Here is a 22,803-nt window from a genome sequence, read left to right as displayed (position 1 = left end):
GACTCACACCTATAATTTTTTTATATGACATAAATTTAGATTGATTGACGTATTCAATTGTTTTCGGTCACTTCCTATTTCACCGAAAATGACTACAACTTTTGATTTTCTAAATGGCACCCTCGGTATTCTATTACTTTATTCGATAGATTATTTATTTAAAAGATGCAGTTGCATTAAAGCCGGCATGAAATGTGCAACTATGTGCGGAACCTGTCGTGGGCAAATTTGTTCGAATACTGAGCACATTCTAGAAACTATGGACGATGACGATATATAGATGAAAGTATGAATGCTAGTTTAGTGGAAAATGCAGTTTTTTTGTTTATATTATACAGTATTATATCTGTTGCGTGTATATTTAGCACGTTAAAATACCTTCGAAGACTATAATTTGAAAGGCGACCTGTATTCTTTTTGTAGTCCATTTTTCAAACGGTTTTTGCTCGAAATGCATTGGATAAATATAAATAATGAATAGAACCTTTTTTGTAGCAAATTTTATAGGGAATATTTTTGGTAAGTATAAAATTTTTTGTGGGACCAACGGGTTCTGAGAAAAAAGCGAAAAACCATCGAAGGGCGTATTGGGGGTGGTTTTTTGGGGTGAAGCTCACACTTTAGAGTTAAGAACTCTTTTGATTTTGAAAAGTCTCCTTTTGTCTAATCTGAACTACTATCTAATCTCAACTTATCAAAACTTTATAATTTTTTTTTTCTATTCGGCTATTTTAGGTCTAATATAAATATACTATTATTGTCTCACTCAGTCACACTTTGTCTCACTCAGTCACACTTTGTCTCACTCAGTCACACCAAACTAAACTAAACCAAAAATAAATATGCTTATTTTAAAATAGGCTGATCATCTAAGCATAATTTTTTTCTCAAAGTATTAATAATAAAAAGTTCTTCGTCTTCCAATCCGGGAACATGAGACGATCGATTAAGACGATCCGGGGACATACTGAACATTGCACCAAAATATCATATTTAGTAATACATATAATCGATGCTTTAACCTGCTTAAACACCACCATTTTACAAATACGTGTCTGCCGTTACGCAGAACGCATTCCGCCATAGATAACTCGAAACATAACGTGGACAAACAGCGTATTTTGAGCGTGGCCGATGCGATTCCACGCCGGTTTACCAATCATATTACCGGAAATACTTTACCGTTATCTTATGCAATGGCGCCGGTCCAAACACCGGCCGTTTATTGACTCTAATCATTGAACCGCCTAATTGGTCGAAGTGGAGAGGTCCGAGAGATAAACAGTGATCGGTCCGTGCAGTTCGATTAATTCAAAGTTATCGGAAACAGAAGCAATTTACTTAATTGAATGAAACAGTAGGTATCGGTACATATTAGTCTGGAACGAAAGTGTCAGTAATTAGAGATGACGTATAGGTAACTACTGGAGGTTAAAATAAAGTTAGTAATAATATTGATTTTTAATAAATATTAATTTTATGAAATAGAGGGATCTGAAAATCTAGCTTGGTGCATTTTCCACCGGTGCTGCCACCATCGGAAGAAATCGTAAACAACTGGTATACAGACCGGACCATACATACATATACCGCCATTACTCGCTGACGAGGATTTGACACGCATCAGAAGATGGTCACGGATGGTCACACAGACCGGACCACCGTAGTAGTAACATAGGCAAAACCGGACGAATTAACGTATACCCGTCCGCCGGTAAAAAAGCAGGCGATAAAATAAAAATAGGTCGATATGTGATAAGAATGTTTCAGAATTTGTATTTATTTTTCATCTTTCAACCAATCTTTCAATGATCTTAGATAATGTGGGCAGGAGTGCAATTGGGCGACAGTTCGAAGCGTCATCTTTATCACCTTTTTTATACAGAGGAATAATTATTGCTGTCTTAAAGCAGTTTGGAAGAACTCCTTTTTGGAATGACTCGTTAGTTAAAGTAGTAAGATGGTTTAATGTGCATTCAGGAAGTTCAGAGAACATTTTGAGAGATGCTATCGACTTTACCGAATAAAATAGTGGGTTTATATGACAACATTTTTGAGCGCCTCTCAAAATATTTCAAATTATTATATTATTTGCAATACAAGCCCATGTAGTAATTAAAAAATAATAATAATTTGCTTGAAACTGGGATCAAACTTTAAAATATTAGTCAACCATCAGAAATAACAAAATAACTAATGAAAAAAGCTTTAATCTAGGTATAAATATACCTAGATTAAAGCTTGAAAACGCATAATGTTTGACCATTTGGCTGTTCGTCTAAAAAGTCATGAAAAAAATATGTCCGTTTAATTCGAAAAATACTTTATAGTTTCATATGCTTCCACAAAGTACCGGTAACAATAACATATTAGGCCAACCCTACACGTTTGGACCCTTAAAATCTTCGGATTGATAAAGTGACAATTGTAGCTACCAAAAGGCGACTTTATAGAAACAATAACTTATTTGGAACTACATGGTCTCCGATTCTTTGGAACCATAAAGTGATTTTTTTCCAAGACAGTTCCCTGCGCCAACAAATTGCTACTTAATTGGATCGTTATGCTACACCGATCGCGGCGGTGGCGACTATATATTCCATTGGTGCCACTATAACGTTCCGCCTTGTCCTTTGAAGTTCCCATTTAGCGACGCGACGACGCAAATATGTCAATTCAATGCAGAATAAGACGGCATTAAATTCTTAGATAGAAAGTACTAGAATATCTAAATTTCTTTTTATTCCCTTATATAAAGTAGCAAAACTTAATGGAGGCATTATGGTAGCGCATGTTAGTAACCGCTACTTTGAAAAGTTACTATAAAGTTTTTGGTCTTTTATGGTGTCATATTCGAAGATTCGGGTAGTTCCAGCCACTTCTTTAAATTACATGTTTGCGACTTGCAATCGGGGTGTCTATTTTCCACTTTTATGGTAGGTAGGCACCTCGGTAGGCACTAACCGATCACTCTCGAAATATACTTTAAAGTGACTATTCCTTATAGAATAACATTTTAAGTGGCAGAGTGGGACTAGGAACTATACTTTAGGGGCAGTAACATTTTAAAAAGGACTGGGAACTATATTTGGCTATACAGACCGGACCACCGTAGTAGTAACATAGGTAGAACCGGACGAATTAGCGTATACCCGTCCGCCGAATAAAAAGCAGGCGAAAAAATGCGATAAAATAAAAATAGGTAGATATGTGATAATGTTTCAGAATTTGTATTTATTCGTGTTTTAATAGTCTAAACGAATACATAGATTCTTGCGACAGTTCTCGTGTAAAATTAATTTTTTAAGTAAAATAATGGATGTTTACGAAGTTCGTGAGAAAATTCAAATTGTAAAATGGTATTTCCAAAATAGGTCTTATCGGAATATACAAATAATTTTCCACAAACTTTTGTAAACAGGCCAATTCCATCTTTACCTACTGTATCAAGAGTTATTAATAATTTTGAAACACATGAGTGCGTGTTCCCACAAAAACACAAAAAGCCTGATGTGTTGATTAATGAAGAACAGGAGTTAAAGCAAGTGTTCATTTGTGATACCGCGAATAAAAATCCCACGTTTTCAAGTAATCAAATTGCTAAGGTGGTTATCCTGCCCACAATGCCCGTATTGTTCAAGAATATTTGAACAATACTTTTCCCAACCTTTTAATTAGTGGATATGGAACTATTTTGTGTCCCGCTAGATCACCAGATCTTTCTCCCAATGACTTATTTTTGTGGGGTTATGTAAAATCCAAAGTGTATGGTCATAATAGGGCTAATAATCTGGATGAACTTCAAGTAATAATACGAGAGGCTTTCCAAACTATTAGCCCTAATAGGTTAGCCAATGTCAGACGGGGATTTTACGACCGCCTAGGCTTCTGTCTAGCACAAGAAGGTGGTCTTTTTGAAGACTTGTTATAACTTTTTTTTATTATAACCCACACAATTCTAAAAGTTACTGGTTTGTGGAAGTATGCTTTGGAATTAAATAAGACAATAGAAAATTTCATTAATGACTTATATTTAATTAACAATTATAAACAATCAATGTAATTGGCTGTGACAGTCTTGACTATATAAGGTTAGATACAATATAACTGGGATACTTAAATTTTCATCTGCTTCGGTTGGTTCGTTGGTTGGGAGAAAGGCCTCACCCTCTTCGCTGCACTCGTCCGCTGGTGGGTAGCGTAACTGTTCGGCTAACGTTGGAGAGCTTGTGAGACTCCACCAGTCTCAGTGCGTGAGCTACTTATGGGGAGGATCAATTCTCGTATTTTCCTAGAAGATAACAAACAGCAGTATTCTACTCAACACAATTGATAAGTAGCCAGTTTTGTGGTGGTGTTCTAAATTACCAATTGAACTGTCTGTTGGTTGCCAATGAAGGTACAATAAAAATAACTTATGATTAAACAACATATTAGTGATTCAAATACACAATAATCAATATCTAAATCCAACTACTAATTATTATAATAAAAATTATAATTAAAATTTTAAAAAGAAAATAGGCAATGACAGTTTAAATTAAGTTATAATTGAAAAGATTGTCCAAATTATTTAAAGAATATAAAGAATATAAATATAGAATTATAAAAAAAATATAAAAGAAAAATATTTTGCTCTCTCTCTCTAGAAAATTCCAGACCACCACAATCACTTCGGTACGACTTGAAAAAAAATATATATTGTTACAGTAAATTATTTGATTTAATTTGTAGACACGTGTAAAAAGAATAAAAAAATATGTAAGATAAAAAAACTAGAAATATATGAAAATTTAAATTAGAACAAAAGTTAATACTAAAATGCGATATTAAAAGATAAATTAAAAAACTAGTTTGAAAGATAAAGGTAAATAGAAAGATAGGATAAGATACGAAAAACGATAAATGCGGCAATTCGACAGATAAAAACTAAAAGAAAAGATATGTCACTCTAGGAACAAAGATAATGCATCCGCCAAATAAGATAAAGGTAAGATAAGATAAATTTGGCAGATACGAGATAAAGATACGTTCCCTAGAGTGACCCAAAAATAACAAAAAAACAAAAATCTATCTGTCGAATGGCCTGCCAATAGCCACCACCACTACAGGGTCCAGATAAAACAAGAGTTGCCTTCTGGCAAGCAAGGATTCGTTAAAGGTGACATAAGTCGTATAATATAAATATTATAAAAAATCCTTACTTACCAGAGTCCCTCCTGGTTCGTCTCCGAGAGTACTCCTGCAGTAATTGATTCTATTTATGGCCCCTGAGATTGCTAAATCGAACACCTCTGCGGGTTCCTGTTCGACAACTTGCGTCTCAGTACATAAATAAGAAAGATAAAAATAATTAGTACTAAATCTTTTATTAACCCCACAAAAATGTTTTCTAATACCTTTAACTTTTTAAAGGTATTAGAAAAAATTTTACAAAACTACCATACACGTGCTACTAAGATAAGAAGATAAAGAAATGATGATAAAAAAATTGAACTGTGAGATAAAAAGATAAAATAGAAAAAGGAATTTAAAGTTACAAGCTAATTAAATAATTAAATCAAATAATTAAATTATATTTGATAGTAAGAAATGTTTAAAAAAATAAAACTAATATATAATTTCCAAGTCGTACCTCATGCCGGTGTCTGGAAAAAAAACTAGGTGTTTAAGCAAAGAAGATCGAGATGAGAGAGAGTGATTTTCGGCAAAACAAGTCCCTTTATAGAATTTTCCCATTCATTTAGACATGCGTTAAGTACCAAATGTCAATATAAAAATTTATAATTAATAGTAAAAATAATAAATACGATAAAATTTCCTACATACCTTCAAAAAAATGTGTGTAACAATTGCATCTTAATTATTTAACACTAAACAAAATATTAATAATAAACCTTCGTTTTCATTAAAAATAAACAAATTATTATCGGTAACCCATAGGCAACCAGAAAATATATAAAATATTTAAACAATTTAAACTAACAACCATCGCTAGTGATGTGTACCACTATCGAGGTTCCGCAAAAAATCGATAATATATAAAAAACGTATAAACGATATAAAAGGAAAAATGTAACGAAAATATTTTCGTTACATTATTTAGGGTGATATTTTATTTTTTTTTATTTTATTGATGTATTTGTTAATTTTGGAAATGAGTTTTGTGTTTAGAGAATTTATTTATTTTTTGTTTTGGCTTGTAAGCACACTCAAATAATGAATATTTAAGTACTTTTATTTTAAATGTTACCTTAAGTGAAGGTAAACACTTAAAATGAAAATAATAAATACTCGGCACTCCTTGGGTCGTATTCCTAGTTTGTCACGACAGACCCGTCCAATCACAAGTGCAACTGCGTACTGCCACTGCCTTTTAGCCGACTAGCCGGCAGTGAATCTCGAGTACGAACGCACGTAAATTCGTCCGGTAACTTGCTATTTTACTAGTAGCCTGGTCTTCTCTGTATACGACTTTACTGTAAAACCAATAAAGCAAACAATATTTGATCAATTCAAAATTTGCATAGCATTTTCTATGTTTTCAAATACGACGCACAATCCTGTATAGTATATTGTAGTTTTACTATTTATATGGTGCATAGTGCATAGAAAAATAAAAAAAAAAAACGAAATTTGGGAGTATTTACTAGTAAAGGGTGGGAACTAAGTATATCGTCTTACATATATACCCTTATATCCGTTCCTGGAGCGATCCCTTCTGGTGGCAGACGACATAAGGGAGGGTGTTGTCTCACACTAGGCGGTTACGGATCTAATTAATGAGGCTAATTTCTGTGTAGTGCAATTACCGCTCACAATACACTCGTAATTTGCATGTTTCCAGATTAGACCTACAAGTGTCTGTAGACGGTTTATACATCTACTAAATTTACCTCTTATGTTCTAACCCCTTAACCTTAATTTGCGAATGAAGAAGTTTAGGGAAAGTGCAAATATATCGTGTGTTGAATTGCTGACCTGAACATAGGAAATACCATGGAAATTTTGAGAATACTGATAAAAATTCCCCATTTTAATTTAGAGAAAAACCTACTCGAAGTTTTCTTAAGAACTCTTTAAAGTGAAGAAAATTGTTCATTTCGAATAATTTATACGAATTCTTTTTTGAGTTGTGAGAGATACAAAAATATCATATACAGGGTGTCCCAACATTCCGTGAACATAGAACTACTACGTATTTCTGGAATCAAAATAAATTTATTGGGCACAATTTACTTCTATACAAAAATGCTTCGTTGGTTACAGGGTATCAAAGTTTAAAAAAATAAACACATTTTTTCAGATATTTTACGAACAGTTATTTCGATTTGAATGAGATTTTGGATGTCTAAGTTTTGCTAAGTACTTTAATGTTTGACTGTCACAAAAATTAAGAAAAAGTACGAGAAGTGTGAAAACTACCCCCATCGCTACATAAATTTTATTATAAACATTTTCTAAGTCAACTGACGACCGATTTTTTTTTCGTAAACTTGTCCTTTTAGTATTTACTACATTTTTTGTCTCTTATAGTATTTTTTGTCTCTTATTAATGCCACCGCGCATACTTTTTGAGGAAAATAAAATTTCCTCGAAAAATGTTTTGCAAAGAGTGAAATTCTACAAATTTTAGACAAAAGTTTTCAGATAAAAGTTGTAGATAATCACATCCCTAATGAGTTTGCGTTTCCGATTTTTTCTAAAGCCTGTCATTTTTGACATATGACACAAACATATGTTTTTTTTAAATGGAACTCATAGTTGACCATGACTTCATAAAAAGCGCCGTTTTTTAAGCTTTTCAGCGATATAAGCTATATGTTTTTTTCACAAAATTACTGAGTTATAGCCAATTCTTAACTTTCTTGACTAATTTCACTTAGTTAGCTATGGAAACAAGTTCAATCGTCGTTGCTCTCAGAAATGTGAAACTGTCACATCCAAACTTTGTAAATTAGAATAAACAAAAATGGTAAATATGAATTTTTCAAATGAAGAAAAGCGTGTAGGATTATTGGTCCAAATCATTGTGAACGTTATTTACGTTTTTTAGAAAACGTAGATAAAATTTATTTATCATTTTATTTTTATCATAATGTTACGTTTTTCCTCGGTTCCGTGTGGATAGAAAGTCACAATTTATTTAAACACAATTTATTTAACACTAATTAACAAAAACAATAACGATAAAAGACTTAAATAATTATTTACAAACGATTTACAACTATTTATCTAGAAAGAATTTATTTTGAATTTAGCGCGTCAACTGTACTCGTCTTATTTACATCTGCCCTCTCTAGGCCCCAGCCACCGGCTTTTATACCCACAGCTAAATATTTCTAGAAGAGTCCATAGATCGTTAGGTGCATAGAGAAGGTTTCGATTGTTCTCGTATGTACTACTCCATTCCAGTGGCACTCGATTCTTCTCGAAACTTCGAATGAATTATTACGGTGTCTATTCTTTAATGCGATGTTAAGGTCATCTGAGGGCGGGCCATATAGTTAGGATAGGTCGAGTCCACACCGGTCCGCAACAATAATTATGTAGACTCAGGGACAGAAAGAGGTAGACCAATTGCATGGGCCTCCTCGATCACCTGACCTATCCATTTTAGATTTTTTTGATGCGGTATGGTTAATAAGGTTTACAAAATAAGTTATAAATTAAGAGAGACACTCGAAGAGGCGGTAGAGGAGAAGTTTAGTTAACTCGACAGGTCGTTCTGCAAGAATATCTAGAAATTCAGTTTTAAAAAGATGCATTTATGTACTCAAAACAATGGCGGATTTTTTGAACATTTTCTAAAATAACTTAAAGTGTATGTAGTGATATTATTTTTTTAAGTTTTAGTTTGTGTAATGTAAATTGTAAAGAGCCGTGTAATAATATATTTTGTCTTTTTATAAGTTATAAAAAATCCTAACAAAATAAGAACACCATGTCAACTAAGTGAAATTAGTCAAGAAAGATAAGAATAGGCTATAACTCAGTAACTTTTTGAAAAAAAAAACATATTGTAGCTTATGTGGCTGAAAAACTTAAAAATTGCGTTTTTTATGAAGTCATGGCCATTTAAAAATACATGTTTGTGTCATATGTCAAAAATAACAGGCTTAAAAAAATCGGAGAACACAAACTCATTAGGGATATGATTATCTACAATTTTGATCTGAAAACTTTTCTTGTAAAATAGATTATACTGGAATTAGAGACAATTTCTAAAATAACCAAAATTTGTTTTTTTCGAAATATCTAGTAAGCCATAATTTTTTTCAAAAATCTGAAAGGCGCATATTTATGACCCCACAAAACTGTAATTCTTTCCCCATTTAACCGACTCTCTATCTCCAGTAGTTTTCGAGATACCCATAGAAAACATCGTAGGAAACTCACCCTGTATATTTAAATCTATAGGAACTCACAAGGTGGTCAAGCGATCTCTTGAAACAAGAGGGGTGAACAGTACGATAATTCGCTGGTTTTGGGAAATGCTCTCAACACGAACAGCAGAGGCTGACATAGGTACCAAAACTGTAGTTGTTAAAACAACGCAAGGAACTCCACAAGGTGGAGTGACCTCCCCCCTACTGTGGAGCTTGGTAGTGGATGAACTACTGGAAGAATTAACTCTAGCGGGAATACACTGCATAGGGTACGCAGATGACATAGTCATCATTGCACGGGGGAAACATAAAGGCACCCTATGTGATATTATCCAAAGAGGATTCCGCATCGCTGAGAGATGGTGCAGGACTGTCGGGCTGAGTATTAACTCAGATAAAACCGCAGTAGTGCTATTCACCAGAAAGCGAAATTTGAAAAACTTAAAAGGAATCCATCTAGATGGAAAGGAAATACTGCCATCACAGGAAGTGAAATATCTGGGAATAACCCTGGATAGTAAACTTCTCTGGAACAGGCATATTAAGAACATTACCAGCAAAGCCACAAAGGCTCTCATGATATGCAGAAGACTGGCGGGAAATAGGTGGGGCTGCGCCCCTAACATTTTGCGCTGGGTGTATACCATGATAGTAAGACCCATGATTACTTATGGAGCAGTTGCTTGGTATACAAAACTAGAGCAACGTAGAGCAAGGCAAAACCTGCGCAAAGTACAGAAACTGGCATGTATCTGCATCACAGGTGCCATGAGAACATGTCCAACAGTAGCAATGTAGGTCATTCTAGACCTAACACCACTGCACATTGTCGTCGGTAGTTGTGCCAATGCGACAATGATTAGAATGGTTACTGACGGAAACAGTACTGGGAGAATTTTCAGGTCAGGGGCTTGGAACACCCTCAAAAAGAAAATTCCACTTCTCCAACTCCCAGTGGATGACATACCAAGAATTTACAACTTTGAGAAACGCCTCACTGTAGTATTGAGTAATAAAAAGAATTGGAAGAAAGAGACGCTTACTCAGCATATAAAAGATCATACCATCATGTGGTATACGGATGCTTCCAAAACCAAAGCAGGGACAGGGATAGGAGTATTTGGGCCGAAAACTGAATACTCCGAACCAATGGGCACCTACCCCAGTATCCTTCAGGCAGAAATTTGCGCTATCGAAAGATGCGTACAATTTATCTTAGATAGGAACTATTGAAAACAGGAAATTGTCATCCTATCGGATAGTCAAGCAGCACTTAACGCGATCAACTCAGTAACCATCAATTCGAAGTTGGTCAAAGAATGCCTGGAGAAGCTCAACAAATTAGGCAAAGAAAATAAAGTCCTCCTACTCTGGGTGCCTGCTCACCAAGGGATAGAAGGCAATGAAAAAGCAAATGATCTAGCTAGAAAAGGAGCGAACATTCCACGAACTGGACCAAAACCGTTCTGTTTTCCAAACGGGAACCAACTGAAAGCGGAACTGAAGAATCTGGAAGACTCCATCCGTAACTTGGAATGGGTGTCCTCCAACGGTCTAAGATACTCGAAAAAGTTCCTTAGAACTTATGACCGAGAAAAATCAAAGGTTTTCCTTGATTTAAATAAAAACAATCTTCGGATTGTCACGGGGTTTCTAACAGGACACTGTCTCCTCAACGAACACCTCAGTAGGCCGAAACTGAGAAACAACGGCGAATGCAGATTTTCTGGGGAAAATGGGGAAACACCAGAACACCTTATCACTGAGTGCGCCGAGACGACGACCATTCGTGCCATGAACCTTGGTACGTCTGATGTCGAGTATGGAGAGCTGGCCTCTGTGGAGCCGTCTCAGATACTGGCTTTTCTTAAAGCCCTGAGACTGTATGATGAGTTATAACTCGTTATAACTCAAGAAAGGGGAACACACAATAGATCTATAAGGTCGCGGTGATTAACTCCCCTCCTAAACATTCTACATTCTACATTCTACATTCTACAAGTCTATAGGAAAGAAAATTCCAATATTATATAAATATTTCGTCCAGCTAACACTTTCCTTATTCCCTCGCGAATAGCTTCGTCTAGTTTTGTAAGTTTTAAGCTAGAAACAACTAAAGAATTTCGGAAAGTTATTGTATTCCACAGGAAAACGTAGACTCGTACTCCCATTGATTTCTTGTTAGAGAAACTATTACAGGAAATGGGCTTCATCTCCAGGGATGACGGTCGAGGTCAGATTACACGAAGAAATACATATTTTATGGATTTTGTAATCCCTCGGCTTCTTGTCGAATTATCGTTCTACGTTTCGTAAAGTTTCATATGTCTAAGAGACAAGAATCGATTTTACTGATGGACTGGCATTTGAGAAGATATGGGGAAGAAAAAGAGGCTTAGATTTATGATTTTTGGTTTGTGATAATGCAATTTTCCCATAATGATTTTAAAAATTAATTAAAAAATTAATTGAGTTTATTCATTTGCTTCACTAATCAACTGTCTGTCATACATTTTTCTTCTGATTTGATAGTCTACAGTAAAATATTTTTTGTGTAGGATTATGGGTGCTATATTTGTGTAATATAAGTTTTGGATTTTTTTAATTTTTTGTTAAAAACATAATAATAAATATGGCAAAATAAATACTATAGATTAAATCTAGAAACACGAAAATCTAGTAAAAAATGGGGTTCTAAAAATTAAAGCAAGCAATTATTTATTTCTAAATTTTCAAGTAAAATAACTTATATATTTTGAACTTATTTAAAAAACGTAAAGAGAAAATTGTTTTTTTTTATCGAGATCTACCATCTCTGAATTTAATGGTGTTAAGATCCGACTGCAGAATTATTACGCTCATTATATTTTTAATCAAACACTAAATTTTATTATATATTTTTGAATAGGGGAATACACTTTTAACAGGGGGCCAATCGAAAAGTACCGCAACTGTGTTTATAATTAACAATAATAATAACTTATTTTGGAGGCGACACACTCATGCACTGAATAAAAATAGTTTTAATTTGACATATAAATGTTCAAAAAATGTTATGAACGTACTGTCGGTCGGCTCCAAAATCAGTTGTTATTAATTGCTTGATTATTATCAATTCAACATATAAAAGTGTATTCCCCTATTCATAAATATACAAGAGTAAAAAAATATGATGAGCGTAATAATCCCGCAACCGGATCCCGTACTATAAGGGCACTTATTTAAGACTGGTGGTCGATTTTTCAACCACAGAAAAGAAAATAGATAATATGTAATGATCTAATATATCGGGTGTTGCATCGTCGGACGGGACATAGGAAATCCCATGTAAATTTTAATGGGGTCAATTATTGGCTTCCCTAATTATTTTAGAGAATAATTCTATTTAGGTTTATTGAAGAGCACTAAAACCCACATTCAAAAGAATAACTTTAGATATTATTGATTAGCTCGTTTACGAGTTATCGCCGATTTCTTTTTATATATTTCTCCTTTCTTATGCCCTGTATTTAGTTATGAGCACCAGTCAAGGTAAAAGATAACTGTCAAATGAAGTTATCATTTCAGAAATTTACCTATTTAGTGCTTTATTATTATTGAAAACTCATTTGTACATCGGAAATCTTAAAGATGTATTTATAAATACAAATTAATATGAATTAAAGTAAAATAAAGTAATCAATTACAAGGTTAATTATAGTATTATTACAATATTCAATAACTTATTAATTTAGGTACTAGTAAATTGTTAGAACTTTAGGATTTAAGAAGATGTTCAAATATACCTCCATCGACAGCTAGACAATAACCCAGGCGATCATAAAATTCTCTTCTTATATTCGCTAGTTGGTAAATAGAATTTTTTAACTCGTCTAGATTTGAGTATTTTTTATCCTTGTATATCCTGTTTTTTAAATGGCCCCAGAGAAAGAAATCATTTGGCGAAATATCAGGAGACCTTGCTGGCCAATTGGCCCTGGCTGTTCGGGAATATTTAGACAATAGCTTTAACGGAAAGGTTATTGACCTAAATAATACAGTAAATTTACTGTATTATTTAGGTCAATAACGTTTCCGTTAAAACTATTGTCTAAATATTCCCGAACAGCCAGGGTACTATGTGCCGAACAGCCATCCATTTGGTACCAAACTTCCTGATTTTCCCTAGCGGCATCTTGTTGAAGCAGGTAAAATATGATTTTCGAGTAGTTCCAAATAATATTCTGCATTTAAATTTCGCGTAAGAAATAATGGCCCGATAATATTGTGTCCGAATATCCAAACATTTACTTTCTGTGGATATTGCGTCCTTGTTTCGACAAACCTGCGTTGGTTTTCTTTGTTCCAATATCGATAATTTTGAACATTGGGTTCATTATTTAAGGTAAACGTGCATTCGTCAGTGAAACATATGTTTTTTTTTTAAATTCCCTATCCTTGTTTGTTCTTTCCATCATATCAAAACAAAACGCCTGCCGCTGTATTTCGTTCCCATCTCGTAGCTCTTGGTGCTTTTCATATTTGAAGGAATAGTATTTATGTTGTTTCAAAATTCGAAACACTGTAGTGTGAGCTATTCCTATTTCATCCTCAAGTTTCCTTGTGCTGGTCTTTCCATCGTTCTCTTCCACGCAAAATAAATCTTCCAAGTCGTTATCATTTCTTGCATCTTCTCTTTATTCCTGCCTTGCTTCACATCTGCAGTTATTTATTAGGGTACCTTTGGTCTCAAATCTCTGGATATTCCTTGCGATTGTAGATTTTCCAGGTGTCGGTCTATTCGGATACAGAGCAGCAAACATGTCCGACACCTTTTGATAACTATTTCCTTGATAATACCATTTAATCATCAATACTTTTTCATTGGTAGTGTAATTCATGGCTAATATATTCGATGTAGGTATGAGTTTTTAATAATAATAATAAAGCACTAAATAGATAAATTTGTGAAATGACAACTTTATTTAACAGTTATCTTTTACCTTGACTGGTGCTTATAAGTAAATACAGGGCTATAAGAAAGGAGAAATATTTAAAAAGAAATCGGCGATAACTCGTAAACGGGTTAATCAAAAATATCTAAAGTTAATCTTTTGTATGTGGGTTTTAGTGCTCTTCAATAAACCTAAATAGAATTATTCCCTAAAATAATAAGGGAAGCCAATAATTGAAACCATTAAAATTTACATGGGATTTCCTATGTCCCGCTCGACGATGCAACACCCGGTATATATTGTTTAAATTGTATGTATTATCCATTGTAAAAAAAGTAATTTTGATTATCTCTGTTAGCTCTCTACTCAAAAATATGCCCATATCAAGTAAATTAAATTTTGATTTTCTAGAAACTCGCATCCTATGAGAAGTGATCGAAAATATACAGGGTATGTTAACGATTTTAGAAAATGTAATCCGAGCTGCAAGTTTGGTGCACTAAATATAAAGAAATAGACGTCACAGATACATTTTCTATATTTTTAAATTTTTGTCACACGAAATTTACATAGAAAATGCGACAATTACCTATATGATACACAGCGAACTCAGTGTCATCAATGCTCACTGGTCGAATATTCAACCGCTTACTTTAACTTTTTGCGCTAATTCGGCCAATGTTTAGATATGGTTGATTAAATGGCCAAAGCGCGCATATAAATAAGCATATCAAACAATCTGGGAGATTTCACACTTCCATGCGACTGATTAGTTGGTTAAATTAAAGTGGTCGATTTAGCGACCATCAACCTATAAAGGGTTAAATTATCGCGGTTATCTTGGTGTTTTTTGAAAAACGGTAAAGAGAAAATATTATGTTTATTTTATCGAGATCTAACAGCCCTGAAAATATTTACACTTATTTAAAATTCACTCTGCATAATTAACAACTACGACAAACTGCAACATTTAATATGAAATAAAATATTTCCAGGTACGGCCCTGGACGACCGAAGAGACTACGACGCAGCCAGCTCGGATAAGAAGTTTGATGAATCCAGAATATCAGGTCAGGGCAAAGTTTTTTTTTATTAGTTTGCAAACCGAAATCCATCTTATTGGTTTATTAAAGTTCGAGGCTCGGAACGTGAGCAGTTTTAGCCGGAGAGAATTAAGCTTGCGACGTTGTCATATTTCGGCTTTTCGGAAACTTGGGCTCTTAGCTAAGATTTACCTCGTTGTGCGGTTTTCGCCAAAAATCGATAGAGGAAATTCGGGAAAGTTTGAAAACGTTTTTAACTAAGGCATTTTTAGTAGAAATCAACTTTTATATTGTAGTTTAATTGTTTCTTTTTTCTTTAGCCATTAGATTATATCCATATATTTTTTTTATTTCTTGGGAATGAGGTTTTATAATAAATTGAAAACGGAAAACTTTTTATGCGACGTTTCGCTCCAATATAATGGGCCAATACAACAATAATAAAAAAATAATAAAATTTGTCATACAGAATATAAAATTTGTTATGTAGTATAAAAATAAAAAACATTAATAATAGTCCGGATTGCGGAAGAGATATAACATCACGTATCGGGCTTTTCAGTCACAGAAAAGCTCATGAAAGAAAACGTCTTGCGTAACCATCTTCTGATGCGTTCTCAAATACTCGTCAGCGAGTAATAGCAGTAAGTAAGTAAGTAAGTAAGAGTATAAGGGAAATTAAAACAACTTTCGTTGCACGTCATCAATGACACCATGCGTCGTGTTATGGACTTTGCTGGTGGTCGTATTATGATGTGCAACGAAAGATATTTTGGTTTCCCCATAGCACAGAATATCTAGCTACGCAACAGAAAAATACTCGAAATGAAAGAGCTAAAATTGCACAAATAGAATACTAGATGGCGCGACAATATCATAATCAGAATATAATTAGAAATTTTGAACTTTCGGTTTTGGATCGACGGCTCGTGGACGGCCTTATAGCACGGCTTATAGCTCGGCTAAATATGCACAGTTGCCAGATTCAAAAAAACTTAAATTGGCATCCCATTCTTTTTATTGTGTATAATACAGTATGTGTTTCTTTTTATTCTTCTTTTCTTGTCAGATACACTTATATTAATTATTGTTTTGGCTATTAAAATAGTTTTAAGTATATTATTACAAAACATATACATTTTTTATATACACTACCTTATAATGTTAACTAAGAAAATACCTTTAATTACCTTTAAAACTAATAACATACAGGGCTATTGACAGTGATATTTATTAATGCAGGAACGTTAGTAATGAAATATAAGTTTAATAATAATGGAAATAATTTATTGAAATGCAGTACAAAAAATGTTAACTGACTAAAAAATACTATAATAACAAATTTCTTCCGTTTGCCACGTTATTTATATAGACCTAGGTAGATTTTAAAAAGTGACACAGGTACAATTAATAATATATTAGTTGGGCATAAAAGTTGCTGTCACGGCATCGAACAATAAATTAAATTCGTAAAATAATTTAAAATTATTAATTAAACAAATCTTTATAAAGAAACGCAAGTATACCAAATTTGGGCCCAGTCGAACTCCAGGAAATGATATCATAATAGTGTACTATATTATGGTACCACTCGATATACTTTAAGGTATCATAATATTGGAATGTCACCGAAGATCCGTAGTATACCAAATTTAAGAACAATCGAACGCCATGAAATGGTATCGTAATATGGTACTATATTAAGGTACCACTTTATATACATCATAGTTCAATCATATTACAATGTAACCGAAGATACTTAGTATACCAAGTTTGAGCCCAATCGAACGCCAGGAAATGGTATCGTAATATCGTACTATATTAAGGTACCACTTTATATGCATCATAGTACCATCATATTACAATGTCACCGAAAATACGTAGTATCCCAAGTTTAAGCCCAATCGAATGCCATGTACGTAATATAGTACTATATTATGGTACCAGTTGATATGCTTCATGGTACCATAATAATGCAATGTCATCAAAAATACGCAAGTATATATCAAATATGTGCTCAATCGAACACCACAAGAGACTCTCAATAATTCGAATTAAGTAAAACAAGACAAGTTTGGGTTAACGAGACTCCACTTGCCACGCCCTTTCTAATTTGAAGTTCAATAAAAAACAAGTTTACTTAATTAGGATGAGTTGCATAGAAGCCACTAGCTTTTTAATTTTAACAGCCGGGGTTCAAAGATATTAATAAAAGGGCGCCACGAGAATATACTCTATGAACTCGGCAATAAAGATGTAACTATTAAGTAGACTTCAACACTAACCTCGAACTGTTGAGTGCAACTATCATGAACTTCAAATATTCTATAACTATTTGTACTTAAGTGACTCTAACTTAACTATGAGACTAGACTGCAAATAATACTACTAAAATATTTAAGCAATTTATTGAAATATCAAAAAGGTTAAATGTATAAAGAAAATGATGAAAAATATATGAAATGAAGTAAAGTTTAAATCGATAAGAATAAATGAAAAATAAAAATGGTCTAAGCTATACTAAAACTAAGACGTCATCCCCCTTAACTTAAACTAAGTATGCTCTAAGGGCGCAATACAAATAGCAAATCTAAACCTAACTAAAATCTAAACAGTCTTACTCTACTCGATGTGATATACTTGAAAACAACTCGGAAGTTCCTCCGGCTGAGCTACGGTGTATAGCTACAGGGTGGCTACGGCAGTGCACAGCAGCTCGGTGTACTGTCACTGGAGCCCGCGGATGTCAGCAGACGTACGGATGCCGGCCAGGTGTAGGACTTCAAAAGGTGAACATAAAAACCCTAAATCATATTGGTTGTCTTAGAAAAGAGCCTCAATTATAGAACAAGGACTAGCCCAACGTGTAGGAGTTAATAAAGGCAATAAAGAAGGACTAATCAAATCTGAACTTTACCTCAACGAGGGTTTATGATGTCCAACGGGTAACTCTACACACGGGCAACAGGAACGGATGGAATTCTGGACTGTTCTGTGCTGTACGGTCTGGATCGGTCTTCTTGCTCTACAATTACGAACAACCAAATAAGACTTAAGAAAGATAACACTCAACTAATCTTTCTACACCACGTGGGCGTGAAAAAGTCGAAAACCAGACAACAATATGAACAAAAATCAGTTGAGCATAGACTTAAAATAGGCAGAAGAATTATAGCATACCTTGGAACTATGCGGGGACTTCTTGGGCACGTGGAATCGGGATATCGGTCGGAAAAATTTGGCTATTTAATCCCTTACGGATATTGGTCGGTGGTCCATGTAAACTCAACAAAATCCAACCACGTCTCTGACCAAATATGTTTCGGAAGCCTTAATCCTTCTGTACGAAGACCTGCTATTCACCAACAGGGAATGCTTCACGAAACGGCAGCCAGCTCTTCACGATGATACCCGGTCGGGGAGTACACAAGAAGTGATGCAAGGATTCGATTTCCTTCACAAAATCAGATTTCAACCGGAAATCTCCCTCCAGGATATAGATAGAGAACTACATATCTTGACTAGTCCAACTCACAAAAAGGCATAAATAAAAAATGATGTTCTAGAATATTTTTCGCCAGCCATATTTCATATCCGGTCAATGAACGAACTTAACTCAGAAATTCCACAATTAAATGAACAAATTGCACACTGCGATCCACATCAAAAATAACCAATTTAACTACGAAATTTTATCTGATAATTATAAAATTTCAATAACCAAAATAACGGATAAATAAATCCAAAAACATCTGATTTGATCTGACAATGACAAGTGACAGACAAAAGTGATGATCAAAAATATAGAGAGATGGACAAAAAGCCTACTGCTGGTCTGCCTGGTCCAGTGACAATATTGTGTATCTATAGCGCGGTGTATATCGGGTTGCATAATTGTAAAATTTAAATAAAATAATATTTAACAATAAAATTATAGTAAATATGATGCAAAAATAATAGTTATTTGCGATAATTTATGAGCTAGCACACAGAGGTCGTTGCGAGGAAATTTGACTGTTACACACTGTATCTGACATTTAGAATTATCGAAATATTAGTAAAATTTGCAGACTTTTTTAAAAAGTTTGACTTTTTATAAGAATGAATGTATGCGCTCTAAGGTATTCAAATATTATCAGAATTTTGTCACAAAAAATATAATATCTGGTACAAAGACACATAAAAACATTAAACCTAATAGTAAAAAATTTGTTGAGTCAGTAAATCCGTACTTTATTATTGAATTTTTGTTTGCGTAATAATAATTGTTCTTCGTAACTAGACATCTCTATAACTTAGTTAAATTAAACTTTATTTAAATATCTACGACGACTTAGATGTCACTTAAAACTGCCAATTTTCCTCTCTTTTTCTTAATTTAGTACAATTAAAAGTAGTAATAAGTAGTTAATTAAAAGAAGTAATTAAAAGTTCCTTACTGTAAGGCGCGGAAAGTTTGGAAGCCAAAAAGAACAATAGAAGAAAATTAGATACGACCAAAACTGGATGTGTTCAGACGCTAACTGGGATTATTTAAAAGAGAACGAAAATACTTGCGAGGAAATTACGCCATGAATAAGACTACAAGATAACTTACGTTAAAGAACTGATAACAGGAATTACACACAGTATGGAGAGTAAAGAAGAAAAGTAGAACAAATCGAATAAACAAAGTCACTGACAAAAGTTTAACTCATGAATACATTATATAATATATTAAAATACTTTCGTTAGGAGATTACGATTATGCAATTTATCGATTCCGACTTTTAATATAAAAAAAATAATTATGCCTGTGTTAGACCTGCTACAAGCTGGTTTATACCACCCTCTGCACTATGCCCAAAATGTTTTACCAACTATTTCCAGAAATATTTTGCGAAACATTTCGCGAAGCATTTCAAAATTCAAATTCAAATTCAAAATTCTTTATTCATGTGAATTACCATTAAGGTTTACAATCGTCAATGTTATCAAGCCTTGCAAGATACAAAGTAAAAAGTAAAAAAGTGAAATGAGGTAAATATGTTATACATATATAATAAATATAGAACATTACAGTTAAAATTTCCACATTAACATTCTCAAAGCACAAACACATTAAAAGATAACATAGCTAGAGAAACTGAAAGAAAGATACTCGTCTTGCGAGTAGAACGCATTTTCAGTTAAAAATGTCCTCAATTTAATTTTAAAATCCTTGTTTGATAAATTTTTGAAACATTCAGGCAATTTGTTATAGAATTTGATAGACCAATACCCCGGACCATCCTGACACCTTCTTAGACGCCAGTATTCTGTTACAATTTTATTTTTGTTTCGTGTATTATAGTCATGAACTTCGCTGTGAGTTGTCCATGTTTTATTACTTTAATATTTTATTACTTACGTCCATGTTTTATTATTATTAATATTTTATTACCTAAATCTAGTAGGTTGCGATAAATATAAAGAGATGGCAATGTCAGTATTCCCAGAACCCGGAAAGCGGTCCGACAATCCTCTCTGTACCCAAAACCTGCCAGCAGTAATCTAAAAACCCTATGGGTTTCAGTTGAGTGACCCCATACTTGGATGGCATATGAAATATGACTATGGATAAAAGCAAAGTAAGCCAGTTTCATTGTGTTTTGCGACACATTGTTAGCTAAATTTCGCAGAAGGAATAGGCCGCTGCCCAGTCTCCCACAAACCGCGTCAACGTGCCCGCCCCATTGAAGCCTCGGATCCAGATAAACCCCGAGGAATTTTACCTGTTCCCTGGAAACGTTAGTGTTTCTCATAGAGAATATTACTTGCTTAGTTTTTTTCTGTATTTAACACTAATTTGTTCGCATGAAACCAATCACTAGCTCTCGACCGCGCTCTCCCGGAACCCTCCAAAGATTCTTCGAGTGTTTCGCCCTTACAGACAATTGTAGTGTCGTCTGCGAACAAAGTAAAACCTGCTGAAGCCTCACTTGCTGGTAAATCATTTATATAAATTAGGAAGAGAACCGGGCTCAGTATAGAGCCCTGAGGAACCCTAATATTTACAACAGTCTCCCCAGACACAACATGCCGAAATACTTCCAGCTTTGGAAATAACCTGGAATGATAACATCGTACCAGGCTTGGTTGTCAAAATTGGGCCAAGTTAGATCACCAATGCTGGGCCATGCTTGATTACCAGAGTTGGGCCAAACTTAATCACCAACACTAGGCCGTTAAGTATCGGATTCTGAACGAAAGACAAAACACCAGTATTCGGCCACGCACTCTGGAAAAGTAAAAAGAAGTATATCTTTCGAAAGCGGGCATCATCGATGGGACAACCAGATGCTTTACCAATGGTGCGTTCTATCCCTCGTTTCAGAATCAGGTACCTAGTTGGTAGGAATGAGAGTAAAAAAGATATTCTTACACGCATGTTCCTCGGAAATAATAAAAAGTAAGTTAGTGACTTTTGCCAGCAATGGGACGTTATGTTCTTTAAAATCGCTCCAAATGCAGAGCGGAAATTTAGTATTTCCCCTGCAAATTTTGCTGTGAAATCGTCAGCGTATTTTTCTTACAGTATTCTTAGCTTGCTTGTGAAGTTCACAGTCACTTAGGGATACTAAATGGGAAGGTGCAAAAAAATTAAATTTAGACACAATATTTTGAAAACTTAGCGGTTTATTTAGTTATATTTTTTAATTGGAAAGAGATGGTGTCTAAAATACTGTTAATCGCAATTTGTATCTGTACTTATTTCAGCGAAAAAAAATTTTGTAACTTTAATTCTTTCTTAATTCTGCGAAAGTTGTTTCGACTTATTTATTCAAGATAAACTAAATTTTGTGACACAAGAGTAATCATTTTAATACAAAGGTTTTTTAGTAATTCTTGGAAATGATTTCCATAGTGTCAAATAGATACATGCCTTGACCTATTATAGGACAAATATTGGTGTGCAGTTTTTGCTACTCCCTTTTTAATTAAGATCTAAAGTAACTGAGGTATTGCAAAATAAGGCTTAAAAATTCCGTTCCTTTCAGGTACATCATATCGATGTTCATTGGATAGAATGGGTATTTTTGAGATATGGTTGACAAAGGCTGGGTCTGTTTCAACAAAATCAAAACAAATATTTGGTGATTTATTAGAACAGTTACCTGACGCTGAAAATTTGAATTGTGCTAATTTGGAAAAGAAAATGTTTTATTTGTGCAAAAAAAAGGAGAAAATTGGGCAAAAGCCAGGCGCAACAAAGATTTTTTTCTAAAAACAAATTCTAATTGGTTAATAAAGACCGATGATATCTTCGTTAACATACAGGTGTCCTAATTAACCCAAGTCAACAAACCATCTACCTGTACATGCGGAAGACAAAAAAAAATTTAATGAGTGTTGTCGACGGTCACAACAGAGAAAACTGTCGCAAATTTCTGTCATCGATAACTCCTTGGTAACTAT

General features: G+C 34.0%; 1 protein-coding gene across 1 annotated transcript in view; it reads left to right on the top strand.

Moving 5' to 3' along the window:
* Nucleotides 1-22,803, top strand: part of LOC115878441 (lachesin) — a 257,713-nt gene that overhangs the window by 222,563 nt on the left and 12,347 nt on the right. The window contains exon 8 of the mRNA XM_030894951.1: nt 15,319-15,393. Coding sequence (XP_030750811.1) covers nt 15,319-15,393 — 75 coding nt within the window. The remainder of the gene's footprint in view (nt 1-15,318; nt 15,394-22,803) is intronic.

This window comes from Sitophilus oryzae, unplaced genomic scaffold, assembly GCF_002938485.1.
Source record: "Sitophilus oryzae breed Bouriz unplaced genomic scaffold, Soryzae_2.0 scaffold_1512_pilon_pilon, whole genome shotgun sequence".
In the NCBI taxonomy this organism is placed as follows: Eukaryota; Metazoa; Arthropoda; class Insecta; order Coleoptera; family Curculionidae; genus Sitophilus; species Sitophilus oryzae.
The sequence above is the reverse complement of the archived record's forward strand: the minus strand, read 5'-3'. Positions and strand labels throughout refer to the sequence as shown.